At 43.6% G+C, this 23731-nt stretch overlaps 1 protein-coding gene across 4 annotated transcripts in view; it reads right to left on the bottom strand.

Moving 5' to 3' along the window:
- Positions 1-11315: 11315 nt before the first annotated feature.
- Positions 11316-23731, bottom strand: part of PPP3CA (protein phosphatase 3 catalytic subunit alpha) — a 1568629-nt gene continuing 1556213 nt past the window's right edge. The window contains exons 13-14 of one of the 4 annotated variants that reach the window (XM_069630707.1): positions 19374-19403; positions 11316-12963 (exon numbers count right to left, since the gene is read on the bottom strand). In XM_069630707.1, coding sequence (XP_069486808.1) covers positions 12767-12963; positions 19374-19403 — 227 coding nt within the window. In that variant the 3' untranslated portion in view covers positions 11316-12766. The remainder of the gene's footprint in view (positions 12964-19373; positions 19404-23731) is intronic. The other 3 variants (XM_069630705.1, XM_069630708.1, XM_069630706.1) reach the window with 3 other exon arrangements.

The following is a 23731-nucleotide window of genomic DNA, read 5'->3' as shown; positions in this document are numbered from 1 at the left end:
CTCTCTCTTCTTCCCTTTCTCTTCTCCTGTAGAACCCCAAAGGTTAACGCTCTCACCTTAGGTAAGTGAACGCCGTGCTCTCCATCTGCCTCGGGGCAGGGTGCTGTAACCAGTTTCTTCACTGGATAAGGGGAGCAGGCCTCTTGACTTCAGAGGACTGCTGTCCGTCGTTTACTGCACGAACGGTAAGTTTCGAGTAATTCTAATGTCTTTAAAGTCTTTAGTAATGATGTTTCTTGTTTTGCAGGGTTCCGGCGATGGCGGATGACGGGCTGAAGTGAGTTGAAGATGGAGCCCGTGTGATGAATAGAAGCGCCTGGAAGCACGTAAGGAAGCGCTTGTTGCCTGCTTCACGATGCACTCTAACTGTCTTTTTATTTTGCAGGTACAAGTTCGGAGCGGCTGCAGGGTGCCGGAATACCCACTGGGTTAGATGTGGAAAGGCGTAATGGCACGTGAGTATTAAAGTTCCCCAATGTCTTTAAACGCACCTTGTTTTGTCTTTCAGATGCGGGATGCAGCGCCGAAGGCCTCCGGAGCGTGCGAAGAGTTGGTAAGCTTTTGTCTTTCAGATGCCGGAATGCAGTGTGAAGACCTCCGGAGCGCACGAAGAGTAGGTAAGCCTTTGTCTTTCAGATGCCGGAATGCAGCGCGAGGCGTTGGTGACAGCCGATGGACCAGGTAAGTGAAGAGCTGTCACTGAAGACCGTAATGCTAACCTGTTCTTTCTTGTCTTTATAGGTGTTGCTGAAGACTGGATTCAGGATGGTAAGCCTTTTTCCTTAGGCCCAAGATCAGATGCAGAAGACACGATGAACGTTCTGCTGCAGAGGATGCAGAATAACGCAAAGCAAGATTCATCCATCGGGTGTGGTTTAAATAGCCTCCTGTAGTGCTTAGGTGTCTCCTTCCACAGCCACGCCTAGGTAAGAAAAGAGTTCCTGCTTTCCAGAAGAGTTCCAGTGTTCTGAATCTAGGGAGTGGCTCCTGCCCCACCCAACAGGAAAAGTAGTTCCAAACAGAAGAGGATCAGAGGCTCAACTGGCAGGCAAGTAAGCAGCATGGTCTGCTGCAGGTAAGTCCACCCAAGCATTATGAGCCCGGCGCTTCCAGCGCTGGGACTGGGCATATTTATGAGCCTGGTGCCACTGGCGCCAGGACTGGGTCCAAAAGGTCCCAACTGGGACTGGTTGGCACTCGGAACCTGGGTTATGGATCTGCTTCCAAGGGAGTTGGGAAAACCCTGACCTTTTGGAAGCAGAGATCATGACAGGTGCAGCCCCGGGAACACGCGCTCCTCTGACCCAGCCCACCGGCGCCTCACCTCGGTCCCCATAGACGCATCAACAATGGATTAACCTTGCCTAATGACACCAGTTTTATTAGGGGGTAGGATAGTGGGACATATGGAGGAAAGGGGAAAAAGAACTAGAGTACGTTAGTCACTACAGTGAGTAACTTATAATTACTCATACGTCCCGTCCTCCATACTGCATGGGTGATTACAACTGAGTGTAGCCCCAGGGTGTAGAGGAGACCCTCCTTAAGCAAACAGGTTTCTAAGAACCGACTATACGAAAGCCGCATCAGATCTAGAGCCGGCATCCAAACAGTAACGTTTGCAGAAAGCCGAAGGGGTGGCCCAGGTGGCCGCTCTGCTTATGACTTTCCAGGGGACATTCCGTTGGAATGCGATGGCCATTGCCTTGGCTCTGACCATGTGAGCGTGTATGTTGGCCGGCAGTGGCTTATGCTGTCCCTCGTAAGCTTCTTTGATGGCCTATAGAGGCCTTGGAGGCCCGATACCTGGTCTTGATTCGCCCAAGGTGACAGAGCGTCCAACTTGCGTAAACCCTTGATACTGTCCAAGTAGAATTCCAGGGCACGCCTGACATCAAGGCAGTGCAGAACTCTGTGCCTCGTCTTTGGGCTCAGCAAAAAACATAGGTAGCGCTATTTCTTCATTCAGTTGAAATGCAGAAGGCACCTTAGGTAGGAATGCTGCTGTCCCCGCAGGACTACTTTGTGAAACGTAGTGTAGGGCTCTGAGGTGACCATAGCCTGGATTTCGCTGACTCTGTGAGCCCAGGTGAGGCAGACAAGCAAGGCTGTCTCAATGGTGACCAGCCTGATCTCCGCGGATACCATTGGCTCAAATGGTTTATGCCCTCGGGCACCCAAAACTAGGTTGAGGTCCCACACGGGGTGTGGTCTCTTGATGGGCAGGTAGAGTCTGGCGAGTCTCGTTAAATGCTCCTTGACAATTGGTTTGGAAGAGGAGAACACTTCTTCCTCTGAGTTTCTGTAGGCCCCAATGGCTGCCAAGTAAGTGCGGCAAGTGTCTACCTGCACTGAGAAGGGGAGCATGTCATCCAATGTACCCTTTAGAGTCTGCCCCGTGGCAGAACCTGTTCCACTTGCTCTTATACTGGGTCCTGGTTGCTTTGCTCCTAGCGCCCTGTATGATCTCTAGATTAGCCTGGGAAGGGATGAGGTGACCTAGCAAGACCTGCTCAGGAACCACACTGGAGGCCTAGTTTCTGTGGCGCGGGGTGGATGACCCTGCCCCCCTGCTGCGCCAGAAGATGTGCCGGGCCCGCCGGAAAGCAAATGGGTTTCTCTGAGAGGCTGAGCAGCTCTGTGAACCATGGCCTGGCTGGCCACCATGGAGCTTTTAGAATGACACTGAGGTGGCGAGACTCCTTGATCTTTTCACATCACCCTGTGTATCAAGCGGTGCGGGCGGGAAGGCGTATGCGGTCATGCCGTTCCACTGAATCTGCAATGCGTCGTCCAGGGAACTTGGGGCTTGTCCCTACCAGGAGGCAAACTGTTGGCACTTCCTGTTGCTCCAAGTGGCAAATAGGTCCACCTGGGGGTGTCCCCACCTGCTGAACATCTCCTGCAGCAAGAGATTGTTCAATTGCCATTCGTAATTGTTTGCTCCCAGCCTGCTGAGCCTGTCCGCCTCCAGGTTGGATTCCCCTGGAAGGTGGAGGGCCGTGAGGTAGATGTTCTCCAGGGCCCATTCCCATATGCTGACTGCCAGTCTGCACAGTGGAGGAGACCTGGTACCTCCCAACTTGTTGACAGAACATGCTGGTCGAGTTGTCTGTCTGAATGAGGACGACCTTGCCCCCGATAACCAGAAGGAAGGCTCTGAACGCTAGATGGCCGTGACCTTGTTCCCCAAAGGAAAAAAACTCTGAGCACATGTCCCAGATGAGCCCCAAGAAGGTCAGAGTCTGCGTAGGCTGCAGCTGCGACTTCTTGAGATTGAGTGAAAAGCCCAGATCCTGCAATGTGTTCATAAGAGCGTGGGAGGTGCAGTGCACTACTTCCGGAGATGAAGCCCTGGCGAGCCAGTCGTCGAGGTACGGATAGATGTGGTGGCCCTGAGGAGGGCAGTCACTGTATTCAACAGCCTGGTAAAAACCCTGGGGGCCGAGTTGAGGCCAAAGGGAAACACCTTGTATTGGTAATGGTAGCCCATGATCCTGCACCGTAGAAAAGAACGATGAGACTGCCAAATCGGGACGTGCAAGTACGCGTCCTTCAGATACAGGGAGTGCATCCAGTCTCCCTTACACACTGTCTCCGCTATTAAAGCTGGCGTAACCATCTTGAATTCTTGTAGAGGTAGGAAGAGGTTGAGGGTGGAAAGGTCCAGCACAACTCTCAGGCCCGTCTGGTTCTTTTTCTGAATGGTGAAAATCCTGGAGTAGAAGAACCTCGCTGGGAGGTTGGGACTTCCTCCACTGCCTGGCTCTCGACGAACGACCGGATCTCTGCCAAAAGAGTTGCTGTCCCAATCTGTGGGAGTGGAGGGGAAGAGGGAGGAAAGGCTGGGATGGGTAGGCAGTACTCCGTGGATACAACAGAGGATCCAGGGGTCCACAAAATTCTGGTGCCAGAAATGTGCACGGAGAGCAAACCTGCCCCCCACTGGAGACACGTGGACCCTAAGGGGCATATCATGCCTTATTTCCCTCTGAGGCTGTTGCTGAGGAGGACTGGAAAAAAGCTCTTACTCCCCCCCGCCCTTTTTGTTGCTTGTACTGATGTTGGGTCGGCGAGCGGTCCGGCTGCCTGGACCTCTGCTCTTGGAAGCCACAGAACCCTCCGTATGTACCCCCCTTGTCTGAGCGCTGCTGTGACTGGGTCTACGTTTTGGGCGTGGTCTTTGTAAGGATGGATAAAGACTTGGCCGTTTGTGAACTGTTTCTTTTTGTCCAGCTCCTCGTCCATAGTGGAGTAGAAGAGGTCACCCCCTTCGAACGGCAGGTCTAAGATGCGTTCCTGGACATCCGGGTTCAATTTAGTAGCACAGAGCCATGCTGTTATTCTCATGTACGTGGCAAGGCAGATGGCCTGGACAGAGGTGTCAAAATGGGCCACGGTAGACTCCATGATGTCTTGTGCCACCATCTTGGCCTCTGCCAGTCCAGCCTTGAAACCTGATCGACTCCGCGCCAGAGGATCTGGGGGGAAATCTGCAATTTCCCGCCACAGCCTCTGGTTAACGGCTGCCAGCATGGCATCCGCATTGGCTTGATTAAGATGCAAGGATGTGTTGGAATACATCTTCTTCCCGTATGCCTCCAAGATCTTCTCCTCCTTACCTAGCAGTGCCGCAGACTAGGAGGCTGAGCACGACTGAAGCTTGGAGTATAGTGATGCTGCAGCAATCACTGAGGAGTGTGGCTGAGGATGGGCTGAAAGCAAGAGTGTATCCCCTCCATCTGCCTATACTTGGCATCCAGGTGTCGGTTGACTGGCTGGACTGAGTGGTGCTTGAGCCAGCCCTTCTTGGCCAAGACGACAACGTCCTTCTGAATCGGGATCCCTGTTCTTGCTGCGGGATGTAGCGTGAGGACTTCAGCGAGGACCCCTTCTGCTGGTTGCTCGACCTCGGGTTGAGGAAGGCCCAAGTACTCTGCCAGCCCTGTAAGACGTTTGTGCAAGGCCTTGGCAGACAACGGTATGTCGGGGTCCTCTTCCTCATCTGTGTCCACCTGGGGGTCCGGTTGGTCAAGCACCGGTGGAGGAATGCTGGGAGCCGCAGGCTGAGGTGTGGGGACTGGAGCCGGAGGCTGCAGCAGAGGCTGGTCAGGGGCCAGGGATATGGTACTGGGGCCTGCGGGACTGCAGCCATTGGACGGAGCACATCAATGATGGCATCTCTGAGGATGACCACCCATCCGAGGAAATTTCATGAGCCCGAGGAACCTCTCGACGAACCTGTGCTCGCAGGCCAAAGGGGTGGTAGGCGCTATTGATGGGGTAGCGGGCAGCTGCTGGAGCTGTTGCATGCCCTGCCCATACGGATGCAGCGGGAACCTGCCCTGCGCAAATGAAGGATAGCCTGTAGGCCACGTACCTGGTTGACACCAGTCCCACCTTGACACTCGTTCCTCCACCTGCTCCCTTCTTTGGTACGGCATCAGACGGGTGTCCCTAATGTCTGGCACAGCGCCCATCTTGTCGAGCTGCCTTCCACGTGCCTGTGTTGTGTAGCTTAGCTCCCTGGGCCCAGCCTCGTCCAGGACTTTTGAGAGTGGATCATGAGGTCTACTCTGCTCCTCAGGCCGTGACCTGGTAGGCGTTTCGCCCTCGGTAGATATGACGTTAGAGCTGCGTTTAGGAGGCCCCTCAGACATGAAGACCCGGTAAAAGAACCTTCCGATCCCTCAACACTGTCACCAGGAGGATTAACAGATCCCTCGGCCTGCCGGCCAGTAGCTGAAGTACCCACGGTAGTCATGCTGGTGCTGGTATGAGAACCTGATTGGACCCTCCCTCGCGGGCGAGTCCTTGGGAACTAGTATCTCTTGCGGGGTGCGCTGGAAAAGAGTGGCCCTACCTTGGGCCTGGATCAATGATCGACAAAGTCCTTCCGGTCCTCTGGGGGCGATCTCTGTAAGAGCTCCCTTCACCTGGCTAGTCTGTTCTTCAGTCACCTCGAAGAAAGGGCGTTGCATGCAGTACAAGCTTGCCAACCGTGGTCTGGGCCAAGGCAACGTAGGCAGATGGCGTGGGGGTCTGAAGTTGGAAAGAGCCCGTCGCAGGAAGGACACCAGCTGAACCCTGCATAAGTCGACATGCACCGGGGAGAGCGTGACGCCTGAGGACCGAGTACCTGAATGATAAAAAAGACAAAAAGACAGAAGAGAAGTACCCGTGCGTGGAATTACATGGGCAAAGCCAAACCCAGGAGCGCTGCTGAATTCGGCCCGTTCCCGTCAATGTGGAAAAGGGAACTGAGGTGTGCGCCGGTGGGCGGGGTCAGGGCAGCGCATGCTCCCGGGGCCGTATCCACGCACGCCTTTAAAATTTAATGGGAAATATGTTTTTTCTGGTGAAAAATGTTCCGTCTCCCGCCCCTTGGAAAGGACACCCATACAGTATTGAGGAAAGGGGACGGGACGTAAGAGTATGAGGCGTTTATTTCTTCTTCTCAGTTTGCGGGCTGGATACGGGGATTTCTGCTGGTGTGAGCCATTTCTCCTTGAATTTTTCAGAGTGTGATGCAGATGCACCCTGAGAGGGGGGGAATTTGTGACCCCTCAACATTCGACAAAGGCGGTGAAGCAGAAGACCTCTTGACTTTTTCCAAAGCAGATGAAGGCCTGGGCTCACCTGTGCGCTGCTTCTTAGGCAGTGGTTCCTCTGACCTAGCCCTCTGGCGGGATAGTGACCTCTTTGCTGAGGGAGTGGAGGACCTGCCCCCACGGGAAGAGCCGACCTCTGAAGTCAGATAGGCACCCTCGTTCAGCCAGCAAATCAAACGCCTGTTTCCGTCTTTGAGGGTCTTCTGGGAGAACCCCTGACAGATGTCGCAGTTGTCGGAAGAGTGATTGGGATACAAGCAGACACTCTGAATGCCCGTACCTGTCGTACACATTCTTGAGGCTGCAGGTCTCACACAGCCTGAAAAGATGCCCACAGACCGTAAGATGAAATAACGGGACCTGGAAAACCCCCTTTCTTGGACGAAAGACTGGAAAACAGCGAAAGCGGACGTGAAGAAACCGAAGTTTGCACACAAAAAAGACAAATTCTCCTGAGAGAACTCAAGGTAATCCCAACAGCTTGGAAGATGGTTGAAATCTGAGGGGAAGCTGCGGGGGCGAAGCAATACTCTCGACGTCCCATTGGTGCGGCCTAAAGCACCCATAACAAAGTCGACACTCAAGGTGTCAATGTTTTTTCCAAAGGAAAACTATTATACTAAAGTTACTGATTTCCCAGCCTGACGACGGGGAATACTCACAGCATGTGAATCCATCAAAGATCCAATGATGGACAAATTTAGTTGTCCTAAATCAAGCTGTCCTCATGTCGGTGGCAACACAAATAGCCCTGCATGCTGTGTATTTGTGCCACTGTAGACTCTGATGTCCTGGGCTACTATTTTAGCCACTGCCAGGACTGCATTGAATCTTGCCGGACTGCAATCTCCTGCCATAGCTTTTGCTTTACTGCTGCAAGCATGACGTCCGCATTAGCCTGCAGCAAGTGGTTGACCAGATGGTAAAAACCTCAGCCAAGACCACTGCCCCTGGTTGCTGAGCCTGCGACAGCGGGATCCCCAAGCATTTCGCCACAACCGCCAGTCTTTCATGGAAAGCCCTAGCTGAAGAGGAGGTTTCTTGATTTTCCTTGTCATCTGTGTGTCCTGCGGGTCAGAGCCTGCTGGTGGAGAGCAAGGGGAGTGCTGCGGGTGGTTGTGTCATGGCTATGGGCAGTGCCCGGTGCATCTGCCATGACGATCTGTGCCTGAGGTATGGCGGGAACCTGGACCTGCTGTGGTATCTGTTGAACACCTACAGGTAGTTGACTGGGTGCCGGAGGGAGCATGTCTTGGATTAGAACTGTTAAGGTCTAATCGTCCCGTCTCAGGTAACTGAGGTCTGTGTACCGCCCCTGTGTGGAAACAGTTGGGTATGCGGTGGACCAAGTGACCGGTGTAGTTGAATCCCACCTTGGCGGGCCTTCTGATCCCTGTGCACTGGAATGGAGAGGTTCAGGATGCACCGTTATCTTTTCTGGCCAGGAGGCCATTTTGTCTGATGCCACGTGCTTGCTGTGTGACAATTGGAGTACTGGGGCCAGTCTCCACCTGCTTGCCTGACTGCGAAGGCTCAGACCTTCCGTTCACCTCAGGCACGGGCCTCGGAGGCGGAGGGCCCTTGGCCATGTGACGGTTAGTGCTGGAACTGCGTTTAGGCGCCCCCCTCGAATGTATGCTCGGTGTTAGAGCTAGGCCCCATGGAAGATCCCCAGTACCAGAGCCTTGCGGCGCCTCAGCTGTGGGACCGGGAGGATCCTTAGACCCCCTCAGCCATGTGGCCAGCAGCTCGTAGAGCCTCGGTTCCCACGCTGGTAGTAGGGCCTGCAAGGCCCTGCCCACTTGGACGCTTCCAAGGGAAGGAGTCACCCTTGTTGAGTGCAGAGGAGAACAGGGAACCTACCTTAGGCCTTGTCTTGCGCTAGACGTACTCCTTGATATGCTACGGTGGCGATCTCGGCTAGTGCTCCCTCCACCTGGCCAATCGGTTCTTCAGCGAGCGTGGGATGAGTGCATTGCACGCCGAGTAGCCATCCTAGCCATGGTCCTCACCAATGCACCGGAGGCTGAGTGCGTGTGGGTCTGACGTGGGGAAGGAACCCTTGCAGGCCGGACACCTACTGAATCCTGCCACCAACATGCACCGGGGAGGAGCGTGGCACCAGAGGACAGAGTACTTAGACTCAATTAAATTAGCTATATGGAAAAAAAGGAGAAAAAATTATCCTTGGGGAAGTCGTAGCGTGGCATTACAAATAAAAGATAAGGCCTCAACCACAGCCTAAGGTAAAAGAGTTCTGCTCCCGTCAACAAGGAAAAGAGGACTGAGGAGTGGCGCTGGTGGGCAGAGTCAGGGGAGCGCATGCTCCCAGGGCCATGCCCCCACACGCTTCCTAGTTTAAAGGAGAAGACAATTTTTCTGGTGAAAAAGGTTCTGTTTCCTGTCCCTAGCAAGGGATGCCCATACAGTATGGAGGAAAGGGGACAGGACGTAGGAGTATTAGTCTGTACTGATGTTTGACCAATTTGCCTCTCAACCTGGTGCCCAGAAATCTCGACTACTTTACAGGCATTAACCTGCTTGCCCAAACAACCACACAGTGAAACTTTCAGTAATCAGTTGACCATGTGAGTTTCTAGGACTGTGCGTGGCACATGTGTCTAGTCTGAATAGTAGCTGGTATGCAGGACACCAATCGTGTTTGTGTGGTTGAAGTCTTGTGCATCTTGAGTCTCCCTGTTTACAAGGACAATGGGCACAACTACAGATTGAGAATTTGAGAAATACAGATCCTAGATTTTTTTATGGTCACCTTCTGCTTCTGCTTATAAATATTTTCACAGTGTGCTAAAATGTCTGCACGATTATCCTAATGAAATTTGCGGCAGGAAATTGGAAAAAGTTAAAGCACTTGCTCAATTTATTTCAATAATGATCAGATGGGTACATTTGGTTGCAGTGCCCCCATTCTTGCATGCTTTCAAGAAACTCACTGGAAGGCCTGACTTGATAAAGCTGCAAGTTTAGGATTGTAATCTTGATTAAAAGGGGTAGGGGGGGGCATCTGAATAAGGCAGTTTGAGAATGCCTTTCTTTCCTCAATGCTCTTGAAATGAGATTCAAAAACATTCTGAAAATTTGTTGGATTGAAATATTTCTAGCCACAGAGTGTAAAATATTGGCTCTGCCAAAATCACAGGAAGCATAGTTTTGAAGTATTCAAGACTTTGTAATATTTTGCATAGAGAAAGGATAATCTGTATGAAAGCACATGTACATTTAAACAGCTTTACTTTTGTCTACAACTCTGCCCCTAGAGGTTATTTAAGACCCTAACAGAGGCCTAAACAAAAATAAAATGAACTGTTATATGAATAAAAAATATAGTCTACTGAGCAAAGCTACACAAAAAAGGTTCACTGTATGATGACCGATCATAAGATTTGCCCGCCACTACACTTGAATTTTCAATGACGCACAACACAGAACATTTCCAGTACAATAGGCACTCCAATCCACCCAAACATGCATCACGAAAGAACAGTTCTACAAACACAGACGAACACATATTTACTGAATATGACTGATCATGAAACGTTGCTCTAGTTACACAAAAAAGCAGGTAAAATCCACAATTTCCCAAATGATCACTGGCTCTACAATGAAAAGTAATCAATACATAACATCCCTCATTCAGAAAGCATGTTTTTAAGAAAATACTAGGACTGTCTGAGCCTCGTCAAATTCAATTGAATTGGTGCTTAGGGGATATGTCTCTGTATATGCGGAGTTAGGCAGTTTACTGCCATTATGAAACTACAACTGTGTAATTGCAGGATGCAACAGGACATGAAGAGGTGTGTAGCGACTGTATCACAAAAATGGGCTTTGATTGGTTTACTCAGGTTTTATTCATTAGCAGTAATACACGGAGATATTAAAATGGGTTGTAAGTGATTGGTGGAAAACATATTTGTATGTCAAAGGACATGCTTTAATACAAGTACATTTAGGACAGACAGGTTTCATGGTTTTACAGAGCATGTTGTTCATTCTTAAACAGAAGTGTGTGAGTTTTTTTTTCACAGTGAGTAAATAAATGGAGCCCATGTTAATGTCATCTGAATACTTTAGGCTACCACTAAGTCACTGAAAAGGTTCCTCCAAGAAGCGTTTTAAAGCATTCAAGTCAGCATTTTGCAACAAATATACCAGTACGTTTTCAAACTCAAAGGAGCCACTGCTATGCAAATTCAGGAACTCCAGGATAATATTCAGAATTGTAGCAGTTGCCTCCTCTTCTCTGTGTGTACATGCTAGGATGACGTGGAAATTCAGTTGGAAAACCCAAGTTTCTTTGCATATTTCTTTCCGTACATCTTATTACTGCATCACGTTTTCTTCTCTTTTCAGTATTCTAACAGTCTCTGTTGAAGAAGGTATTTATCTTACAAAAAGTACATTGTATCTTAGGCAAAAGACCAATAAATCACAAAGCGATTTTTAACTTTGCAAGCGACCACAGGGTTATGTCTTGGAGTATTCCTGTCAAATGTGAGAGCAGCAAAATGTGGGAGAAAACAAGACAAAAAATAGTTTTATAGAAGTACAGATTAGCAACAAAGCTGTGACACCATGCTTCTGTAAGAAAACAGTTGACGGTGTGGAGCACTGCAGGAAACATAAGAGGAAGTACTCTGGGTGTCCATGTAGGCTACAGCGAGCAAGAGATTGAGACCTTCACAATTTCATGCACATTTTATTGAGTAGTAATATAAAATGATTTTTTCATTGTTACAAGTGCATGCTTCGGTTGCCAACATTTCAGAAGTCAAATTACAAAGGCAAGGCTTTAGGCTGTAGTGAATTACTTGGGCACTTATACAATTGTTAAAAAGTATCCATGGACTGTATTTTTTTCAGAATGACCAGTAACCCGTAACTGATATACAAAGGGAAAAAAAGTGAAAAAGTACACGTTTTGTGGCACATGACAGAACAGAACAAAATGACTAAACCTTTATGACACTAACAGTTATCATGCATTTAATTTCACATGTAACCATAAAATTATTTAAATTTCACAAGGTTTGCTATACATGCTAACCATCTATATGTGCACGGACAAGCGTATGTTAAAAATGTTTAAGAATTCTCTCCCCTTTAGATTTTTTTCAAAGCTTTTTTGATTAAAAAATTTCAAAGGCATTAAGCATTATTTTTTGTTAGAGAATATAAAGTATGCCGTTATACATACATTTCCAGTATAAGTCAGACCACTAAGCGCATTACAGTCCCATAAAGGCCTATACAGCCATTTTTGTCTTAAAAAACATGCATAGGCAGATTTTTACAGAATATAGATGCTTTTCACTGCACTTAATATGGTGTCTTGTTCACTATACTTAAAAATGCACCACTCATAAATATTTAAATTCAGCAAGCCACAACCAAGACTTGATTAACCCCCTCCCTCCCCAAAAAACCCAATAGAACAAAAAATATAGATAATATTATTCCAGTTTTTAAACTTAAAGAAAAGGATACTCAATGCCAAATGAGTAAGCTAAGTGTTATTTAGAAACAAGGGCATTCAAGCACACTAAAGAAACCTGAGGTAAGCATAATCTGTACAAAATTAAACTTCCTTTTTGGCATTCTGAACAAATTTGCAACATTCTTTTTTTTTGTACTGCCTAATTTATTTTTGAGTCGTCTGACAAGAGTAGCAAAACATCATTAATAAATAGTCCTTCTTTAGTTTGTACATCATTATGTTAAAAATGGTTTGCTGTCTGTAGTTTAGTGCTGCAACTGTAAACGTACAATAGAGTTAGTAAGAAATTAGACACAGATTTACTGTATGTCCAGTAACATAATAAAAGGCCTTTTAGTAACATATCTAGACGTTCCCAATGCAGTAGGAAAACATGTTCATTCCCTCCGACTTTGCAATATACACCAGCATTACCGTTCCTTTTTATTTTCTACAAGCATTAAAGGCATATCCAAATGAGGGGTTTATCCCTCACCAAAAATCGTTTACCATGTCATTTTATATGATATTGTAAACTGAACCCAACACCTGGCCCCCAGAGCAAGTAGCTATTACCAGAGGCAAGAACATCCAACTGCTGATGTGCAGCATTCCCATCATGCCCTGCAGCTAAAAAAAAAAAATCAACAAGAAGTGGTCACTGAATACTGCTGCTATTACTGCCATTGCTGTCAGTGCCATTAGTCTCTGAGGAGATGGCCTTGTTGAGAGAGTTAAGGTTGGTGTCAGATGCCGAGGCATCTCTGCGGGGTGGCATCCTTTCGTTAATTCGGTCTAAGCCTTTGGCCTCCTCGAAGCTAGTGATCTTATGCTGTGGCGAAAATCCTTTGATAGCTGAACAAGAGATGTGCGAAAATGCAAAAAGAAAAAGTTAGTAAAAACAATGAAATGCATTTTTACAGAACAGATAACGTGACTAACTGCAAACAAAACTATTGTGACAAAGCTATACTAAGTAAAAGACAACAGGAAAAAGTACCTTACTTGGAAATGCTACAACTTTGTAAGCATCAAATGTTTCTTGCAAACTAAATGTCTGACAACCAAGCCACATTGGAATTTGTTGGTTATGCATAGCGTTCAGCTCAAAATAGAACAAAGCTGATCACTTGACATAAAGAAATCGTTTAGGAAAGACATTTATATTTTGGATGCTAACACCTAATATTTTAAGAGTTTTGCTGCTTGAGCAGTGTTGCTTGCTTTGTTTTAGAATGGTGGGAATACAATTATTTTTTTTTTAAACTAACTAGGGCCAACAAGTTATCCTAACATTGATAGTTGTTCAATATCCATCCCTACCACGCAAGGAACGCTTGATTTGCAGTAATTTCAAGGCAATAAATACATTTACTAATGAAATTATTTTAAAAAATAAGTTCAAAGTGCATCCTAAATTACTGTACCTAAGAGATTGTGTACCTAAATATGCTCGGAAACATTTCCTGAGAACAGCCAATCATTCTAGGCAATGTTTCACTTCCCTCAAATATATTCAAAAACTTGCCAAATGCTGGAGACTGATCAGAAACCTAGCAAGTAGAAACTACTGCCACAAAGGCATTTTTCAGCCTTCTGCCTGCCTGTCAAGTGTAGACGTTTTTTAAAGGTATTGGGGATTTCATAGAAAAAGAACCAAAACAATTAACTTCAAGACATCCTAGCGCGAGTTGAAATTGAATACATGTATTTTATGTACAGATTTTAAATAGGTAGGAAGACTAGTTTTTGCGTTTATTGATGAATATGGAATAATATTACCTAACCTAGCTTTTTAAACGTTTTTAATTGCTTGACAATAGCAGCACAATTAAGCAACCTTCTGTTGGAACTTCACATCAAAAAGGTGTGCCAGAATGGTGCCATTTTAAAGTTCGATCAGGAGGTACATGGTTTTAATAACCACCTTACGTACAACCCCTGAAAATTCGAAAAATGTATTATATAAAACATTTGCAGAACAGGCACGTTCAGAAAGCAGGATATTTTTGAAGAATGACACTATGAAATGTAATATGAATTGTTGCTGGCAGTAGCAGTTTTCTGTTCCTCGCAGACAATGGAAGCATACTATACTAGCAAGGGACAAGACTATTATTTAATGATTGATGTACTTCAATGGTTTACTTTTCAGAGATTTGGTGAAAGAAATATTCCAAAATGATACAACGCATAAGATTTCCAAGCCTCAAAAAGTCAGAAGGCAGAAACATTCATGTTGCAGAGTAACCAAAAGCACATACTGCTGCAGAGCACTGGGACACCCTGTTCGAAAAGGAGTTAAAAGTTGAAGTTGACAGCTCTTCTGAAATTTAGTACAACATGTGTCATGTTCACATGGCAGACATTTGTTTACAGTAATGACAAAGTTGCAGGTTTCAGAATGACACTTAACAGCAAAACTTCCAGATGCACTTTAACCAATACTATTCCTGCTTAGTGTTATATTAAGCAGTTATTGGTCTTCCCATTGGGTTGGTTATAGGATCTAGCGGTTTGGGTTTGTCAAGCCGTGTTTGTATTTTCTTTTACTTTTATTAGCCACTTCAGTTTCTCATAGGTCCATCTCGATCAAAGAGGCACCTGGGCTCAGTTTTAGTTTTTTCCACTAATACGGTTAAGACTTCCTACATTCCAAGATGGACGCAAAATGTTTAGAGCTGCTGTCCTCTTTTTGGAGAAACCTAGTCATAGGAGTTCTACCTAGAAGCCTTAGGGAGGAAGGCACTACATAGCTGTGCAATTGAAGGGCCAGGGCAGGTTCAACTGTGCCTGTTCGGGCTCAGGGCGATGCATGCTCTGAATGCAAGATTGCTTCTTCAAAAAGGGATTCTTTGGCATCTAACCACATCGAAGCCAGAACTATCTTCCCAATGAGGACCATCCTCAAAAGGAGTAAATCTGTTTGCACTACACAGCCTAATCACCCAAGCCAATAAGGCTTCTGAACACAATGAGAAAGCGGTGCTGGGGGTGCAACAAATCAACAATAGACAAGCTGTAAAAAATAAACTGCATCTACACAATTCTATTGAAAACCTAGAAATAGACTTCTTTGGTTGCCAGAAACGTATCGAAACAAACAGTATTAACCACCTGCCACTAAATTAAAAGTAAATGTAATCAATAGATCAGCATAAAATAGGTGGCAAAGTAACAGTCCGTTCAAAGCATCCACATAACGAATCCAAATCACAACTTTGCACATGCCGGATAAATACTTTCTACAAATTACTATTAAATGCTTCTTTGATTTAGTCATGGTCCACCATGTGCTAATTGGAATTTTGTGTGTGAAATTAAGGGATTACAGATTTAGTTTGAGGCCCGGTCACATTTACAATGCTAAAACCAAGATAATGACAATTGTATACCTAAATCAATTACGATAGCACCCAGTTTGACACAAAATCAAGGTCATACGTTAGATATCATCATGTAGCACCAATCCATAAACACACTGCAAACACCTATTTGGTTTGATCACTTTGCATTTCAATGTTAATATTAATGGGGTCCCATAGACACTGAGGACAAGATAAAAACCCTGAGTAAATGAATTTGGAGTAACTGTTTAGACCTGCATTAATTCAACCTAGAACATTTTGATATAAATGCCATCCTTTGATCCATTTCAAGTAGGCCTTAGCCCAAATAGGAGCACTGAAAAGGTAGTAACGTCTGTGGTGGATATTAGGAGAAATGCAAACACTATTGCTCAATGTGCTGCGATATGGCTTGAGCGATCAGCAGCATTTGATGCAGTTGATCGGGCATACTTAATAGTCCATTTCAAAGACTTTGGATCTCAACTTGACCTTGAAATGGATAGGGAGCTCTACTAATTGTTCACAATCAATGCGCTTAGGGATCGGGCACCATCACTGCCACTCTACTATTCAATCTTTATGCACAACCTCTCGCCAAGTTGCTCGATTTACATTGGATGCATTTCTATAAGTGAAGGAATAAGACATCTTAAAGCTTGGCAGCAGTAAAAAAAAAAAAAAAACAAAACACACCTTTTCTAAATGCATGACCAAAGTCCAAAATTGGAAGAATGCAAGTAAACTAAAATGAAATTCTGCAAAAACTGAATTCACGGTGTCTGGTCACTAGAATGCATTGGCCTGCCCAATGTGCTAGCCAGTACACCATACTAGGAAATCGGAGAGGCCTAGTCAATTAACCGCTTTCAATCCTGAAAGCTACCCAGAGTGATTGTTCAACCAGTTAGCTTTACATCACCAAGCTACTTTGGTTAAGGCCTACATTTCAGCAAGTTAAGACTATGTAAACTAAATCCATCTAGGAATATAAAATACTACAGCAATGTTTCCTTGAAAATGGCCACGGAGTACACACATCATCACAACAGTGCTCTGGCAGCTCCCCAGAATCTCAACACAATTTATATCACTCTGCCCAAAGCCTTTCAACGCAAGTTCCAGATTTATCAATACAAATGTCCTCAATGCATATCAGATTAATGTCTCCAATCAGAAAAAAAGAATGTGCTCCTCATTCCCAAGTACAAATATGAGAAACTAGATGGCCAATCAGTTACAATACAGGCATCAAAACTGCCACACATTGCTCCCCACGAAGCTTCCATCTTCTTGGTTTTAGGACAATCAAGAATGTTGCCACAGACAGCAATCACTTGCATCTTTCTTTTAATGCCCATTTTCGTTCCCATTATGCAAGCAGATAGAGGATTTTTAGTGCTCCTCCCAGTACCATATCAGCCCCCCACCAGTGGGCAGAGATTGCGATTTAAAAACATTTAACATAACATGTGGTTTGCAGATATTGCAAATCCTTTAGAATTTGGAATGAGATTGTGAATGCAGCAGCACAGAAATTGTTGGTTTAATTTTTTGAGGACCGTTAATTAGGCAATGTTTGAATGTTTATTAAGGGAGCAAAACAGAGCATCTCCTGTGGCTGATGCTTTATTCAGCCACAATCAATGATTATAGGTATACACGTTTGCAGTGTTGATATAAATGTAGTCCAAACCTGCTACTTAACATATCAGTGTGAATGTGATAATGACAATAGAAAGCCATTGGGACTTTAAAAGCACATGCGTTGTACCATTTTAGCATATCACTTTCAGGTAGTGTCAGGGGTAATAAACGGAGTCTTTAGCATTTTAGACTAGAATAAAATGGTGACAGTTTTCTTTGCCACATTTTAAAATTGGTATTAACTATTGTCATCAGTGAGAACAAACTTGATACGAGAATTTTTAAAGTAAAATTTGCTTCCGGAGAACTGAGCATTTCCATTACAAAACCACCATTACAGTCAATTAGCTATCCTAAGCTTTTCAAAATTCACATCTAGTGCGAACCTCAATCCTGATAGATTTAGGCAATTTTGAAGTACTATGCTCAAAAACAAGTCTACTTTAGGAAATAAATGAAAAGGGTTAGAGGAAAAACAAAGTTTAATGCTAAAAGCAATGGAGAACCCTATACTGAAACTATGAAAATCTAGATGACCAATTATTGGTACGGGAATTGTAGGGGCACATCCAGTTTTAACACTTGTATGTGGTAACTGGTTTAGGCTCTTCAGTTCAGAGTTGCACTACTTCTAATGAAAGGTAAGAATGAGCCGTGCAGGATCCTCTGTCACACAAGGTCAACATGTGCAGCAACATTTGGTTTGACTTAGATTAACTAATTTGAACACTCACAAGCATTTTAATTCTACCAAAAACATAACAAATTGGCAGCAGACTTTTCAAGTGTTTGTTAAAGTGAACAAAATAAAAGACTAATTCTTAGTGTTAACTTGAAAACGCAGTAGGGGAATTAATCAGCCAAGGAGGCTGCAAAGGGATCAAGGCAAGCAAAAAAGAGCAAATACACCAGCAAATATAATGGAGTGGCCTATTTTGTTTTCTTTTGATAAACTAAAATTGTCTGTCTCCCTCTATACTAAAATACTACCCTCAAATTTAACGTTTGCATATTCCTAGTTTACAAAGGACAATTTGGGTTTGCTACTTTTATTGGACAATTAAACCTTTAACAGGCTCATGTAGATCATGGCATTGGCCAATGTTCATCTCAAGAAAGCACACTCAGGAGCATGGAGCACAGAACGGGCACTGAGATTTGTTTTTAGAAGGTAGTCTATACCGGATGGAGACGTTCTGCTGCAGTTGCTAGTCAGACAATGAGTATTAGCAATTTACATCGATCGTATACTAAACACAACACACTCACAGAAATCACAGAAAACAGCCAAACTTGTCAACAAGAATGCACACTGCAGGTTAGACTTTGCCAATAGGAATAGGTGATTCCAAAATAAATAGCAACACATTGCTGCTATTTAGATACAGTTGTATTTTCTCTCATTGTTTCCACAATTTGGTTTTAAAACATTACAATGAAATCCAAACCAAAACCAAATTCAATATTTGTGCTACTGAATGGTTCATTGTTCTGCAAGATCAAAATACAACTGATGATTTTGTTTTAAAGGGGAACTGAATGTTTAACTGGTCAAACTTCATTCTTTATGACAATGCATATGGATTAAGGTTTTGAATTAATATTAAGAACCCAATAGGGTCCAAAGATTGACTAAGGAACCAAAGGTTATGAAATAGGCAATTGGATGTACTTTGAACAATTTCCTTTAGTCTTAAATGACTGTGTTCGGTAAATGCTTCCAGAACACAAAGTAAAGTAGAGCACTGTAAATGACGATAACGTGCATGTCATTTGATAATGTCAACTGTAATGAACATCTTGTAGACAATGTTTTATGTTTAGTGTTGATTAATTTTAGAGGCATTGAAGCATTACTCGTCATTGTAATTGGTATATTCATGAATCCACCTTTCTAAATTGTGTGATCAATCCCTTCCATCAAAACGCTCATGAAAATTGTGAAAAGCCGGAAAGGAATTTAGTCTTGATAATGCAGTCCAGTTTACGACTTGTGCATGTATGAGTTTGTAATTACAATTGCCTTACCGATGTCGTGTTTTTTGTTTTGTTGCTAAAACACAATATTTAATGAAGCAATTTCTGTTAGAACACCAATAAAACAGCAAAAGCAAGAATCATTTTCCCCTTTAAAGCAAGCACACTGGTTAATACCGAGCCACAGTTGTTAGCCCAACACCCACACACTATACAAGCTACAGCAAATGAATACACCCAGCAGAGCCCTTCTCTGTTGCTGCACAACAACAGAAAGGGGACTGGCCAAATTACCTTCGTCAGCCTCAATAGCCTCAACAGTAGCTGAAGAGAAGAAAGGGGTTGCAAAATGGATGAGAAAAATGAGCAAAGGATTTTAACTCTAAGAACATGTCAATGAGCAGCACAGGAGCTTATACACGGATGTAACTATACTTGCTGAATGCTGGTATGAAGAAAATGAATTCTACACAAAACAGATTAAGTATACTCGCGTTTGCACACTAGATTGCACTGCACAGTACATTATATGTTTGCAAATATATGAACCAGTGACATACAGTTTCGCAAATTTGATTTCAATAAAGAAAGATTTACACAGATCACATGGACATACTAGACAGCCATCATTCTCTGGTCTGTGCTTGAATGGGATGAACCACTTGCTCTCCTTTAAAATGAGGTTCCAAAAAAGAATAGGTAAGCATCAGGTTTCCAGCTGCCTCCCTCCAAAATGTAAAGTGCAGATTTCTGGAATGCAGCAGGTGACTTTATGAAAGCAAAGCAAGTAGTTGGTTCAGCTACAGATACCCGACCAATCCCTCTACTTTTGACTAGATTCCCATTAGAGGACTACATTGGACTTTGAATTCTGAATTTGGATTCAGAAAAAAATACACAGTTATCATGAGGGTACCTTAGTATGTATACTTGTGTAACTTGCTAAACATGGTATAGGCAAGATGTTTTCTTTTGTTTACATGAAATTATTTAACAGGGTTCTTTTTATTGTTGCTATAGAGTGGACTGCCCTTTTCTGCCTCCCAAAGAAATGGAAATGTGAGTTTCCCCATAAAGTCTGATGAACCTCTAATATTATGTTCTTTATCCCAGGCACGAGCAAAAGGCATGCTTTAATCACGAAATGCTCATATTAAGAAACAATTCCGGGGAAAAAGCCATGGATTGCCAACTAGCTCATATAGGTTATGCAGATGCTCAAATGGAATTATCAATGTTATTTGAAGGTGGATTTCTAGCTATGCACTTCTTTTCTACACGTTAGAGTTGGCAAACCTTGCAACAATCCTAAAAACGCTTACTGCCATTAACAATATAATATCTTCCTATAAAAAATATTTTGCGACTTCTCATACTCCAAAAAACATTTTAAAGCAATCCTGACTTGTTTTTATGTGAAATTGCTCAACAATTACAAAGAACCCAAGAAGACTTTTTACAAATGCCCTTACCATATTTCAGAAATGTAATTAGCTATTGCAAGCTTCTAAAATACCTAAAATATTCCTGCTAATTCTATTAAAAGGTAGATGTGCTGATGAATTTGTGGAATTCTTTAACTCCTGGTGTGCATTTTAAGAAGGTTTTAACTTATTTCCATTTCAAGATTATGGAAAATCATAATATGTAATTTCAACTAACAACCTCGTTAACAACTGCAAATCATTACTATTGGTGGGCACGATCTGTACCCAATTTCTTTTAAGAAACTTGAAACTCTGAAGAAGCTGTGCTATTCTGTTACTACCCTCATCCAAAATGATAATGTCGACAGGACCATAAAATAAATTTGCAATAAAAAAATCAGCCGGTTTGAAAGGTTTTAAAACCGATTTGGCCATGCAAACAATGTAAATAATATTTTTTATGCCCTATGTTTGCCGTCAAGAAATCCTACAGAGAATATGGTGATGGCTTTGGGTAACATTTAATATTTCTACTGTAGCACTGCCATATGTATAGTAGTTTGTGCACCTGAATCATTGGATGGCTGGTTACTGACAAACAGGAGTTTAGTGAGAATATTGCAGCAGTCGGATTTTCCGAGCATTTTTTCTGTAGATTGATGCCAGCAGAATTAACACTTGTCATCGTGCAACATGCTTTGCATACAATACGATTGTCGCATACTTTTGGGGCGGAAGTAGTGCACACTGTACAGAAATATCTTTTGCAAAGTCACTTTACACTACATTTCATTTGAGCCTCCTCTAGCGGAAAATAGATTCATTCAGGTAAGGAAACACAAAGGGGGAGCTTAGCAAGATTAAAGGGAAGATGTTAGCCTCAGATATCCTATACTGTGGAAACCCACTCCTTTAGAATCTAAATAAAGAATTGGGCAGTCTGTTCTGCAATGCAATTGCAAAATCAGCAGAGGCTATTCTGCACAAACTCTGGTGACCACTACAAAATTACAGTAATGGTCAGTACCGAAAATGGGCTCTCTCTCTAGGATCCTCACTCTCTATACAACTATGTAGGATTCAACTGTAGATAAGGTTGCTGCACCATCAGCCAAGAAAGGCGTCACCCAGAGCTCAACTAAACCTGCCAGTGTTATGCTTTCCATGACGTAGCTCAACAAGTGTTTGATTCACAGGATCCTTAAACATTTTTATCCTATGATTTCTAATCTACAATTTCCCAAAGAAGGCACTTGCATGATTTTATTGAAAGGACAGACTTGCTTCTATAATGAAAGACTGAAAACGATACATGTGTGCCTGTCAAGTCTGTGTCAATATTATTCATAAATGTTACCAACATTTATGAACCACATAACACATTCCGATTTGAATCTAAATACCAAAGGAAAATATACCTTCAGTCACACGAATTATTGGTGAATCTTGACAACCTTTTATCAAACACAGTGTGACACCCAGAGTAATGACCTTTGGTTACAGAGCATAATGGAACCTGCACGAACAGGTTTTTTGTCAAGTAATGCTCAGCTCATCCGATTAGCATAAACGCCAACTATAGTGCCAAAGGAGACCTGCTTTTGCACTTCACCCCGGCCAAAATGTAAGCAATTTCTAGCCCCAAAAAATACTAAGGAGGACACACTTAAGCACTGAACATTAATGGCAGAGTTGAAACTAAAACTATACAAAATTATTGGCTGTACTTTCACCTTGGACAAATTGGTGTTTGATTGGAGCCTTTAACCAGACATGGGTAAACAGGAACACCTGATGGTCCTCTCTCTTTAAATCTATCTGTTCAACTGAAACAGATTCTCCTGGAAGTGATGCAAACAGTACTACACTAATAAAAACAGAGGGACAAAAGGAATTAGCTAAGGGCTCAATATTGAAGACAGGGTTTCAAACCCAAGAAAAAGAACTGGAAAGTTGCCACTTTATTGGAAGTCGGTCTGAAAGCAACAACTGTTCTTGGTGTGTTGGGATGCTATCAGACAATGCATTCCATAAAAGACTGAGATGCCCAACTTAAGATATTCCACGAGATAAACATTCCCTTCACTGTTTCCAAAGGGACTCTCCAATAATCTTAAGAAACGTGGCCAAGACGCACATTTTAGTCACAGCACTCAGAAAATCATACCAGATGCAGCTTTAACTACGCCACTAATACGGTTTTCCAATTTCGTGGTGTGCCGTTATGCTTGAGAACGAATTAGAAGTCTCAAACTATCACAACTTTAAGAAACAGAATACTGTACTGCTCTTAGGCAGAGCGGTTGTTCCAACTGAACATATGGCCCACTGTTTGATACAATAATACCTGTAGTTGGAACAAGTTAATCGCCACCGTCACAGCTATTCGAGAAATGCATTGGGAAGGTTTTAAAAGACTAAACAGAAGTGCATCAAATATGGATTGGTTTTTCGGCATACACATTGGGCTTTATTTTGATCTGTAGTATTTTAAAACGTGGTTAATCGTGAGTCATATGTTTGGAATACAATTATTGCAATTAGTTGCATAACAAGGGAAGTCTTTAGGGGAAATGAATAAAAGGACTTAGTATATTGGAAAAAACTAGTTAAAAAATATTAAGAAAACGAAAAAGGACACGACTCCACTAGAAGACAGCAGATATCTACCATTTTAATGACAACAGACAAGAATGCTTAACAAACAAAGGTAAAAGGGTGTTGGTGGCATGGCATCCGCTTGGCTCCCACATTCAAGGTATTAGTATGCATGCAAAGAGAATATTGTATATAGCAGCAGAATTAGTTTGGGAGACCCTGTAGACGAAATTGGTAGTGTGACTAGCTTTGACCGTTCCATCATTTGTGGCTAGGGTCTTAAAAATCCACAAAATATCCAACTCTTACATTTCTCATTTCTAACAGTTCAAAGAGCAGGGCCTTGTCAGACAGCCTTAGCTTGCTTAGATCGAAATTCTGGATGGCAGGCAGGATAAGATTTGAGAATACGCACAGACAACTTGGCATTCACTGTGTCCCATGAATAAAAAGTCTACTTCTATTTCTAGAAAAGCTTAATTTAACTGGACTTCTTGAAGAAACTTCTGTGGTTTAGACAAATAATCGAAACTAAGCTATCCCCCCTTATCCACCAGAAAGAAAAAATACTGTTAACTGGTGGTGTCATTCCACAGTGTGAGCTTTCTAAAAAAAAAAGATTGTTAA

Source organism: Ambystoma mexicanum, chromosome 6q (genome assembly GCF_040938575.1).
Source record: "Ambystoma mexicanum isolate Mex_15411 chromosome 6q, UKY_AmexF1_1, whole genome shotgun sequence".
Classification (NCBI taxonomy): domain Eukaryota; kingdom Metazoa; phylum Chordata; class Amphibia; order Caudata; family Ambystomatidae; genus Ambystoma; species Ambystoma mexicanum.
This window is presented reverse-complemented; position numbering and strand designations above follow the sequence as displayed.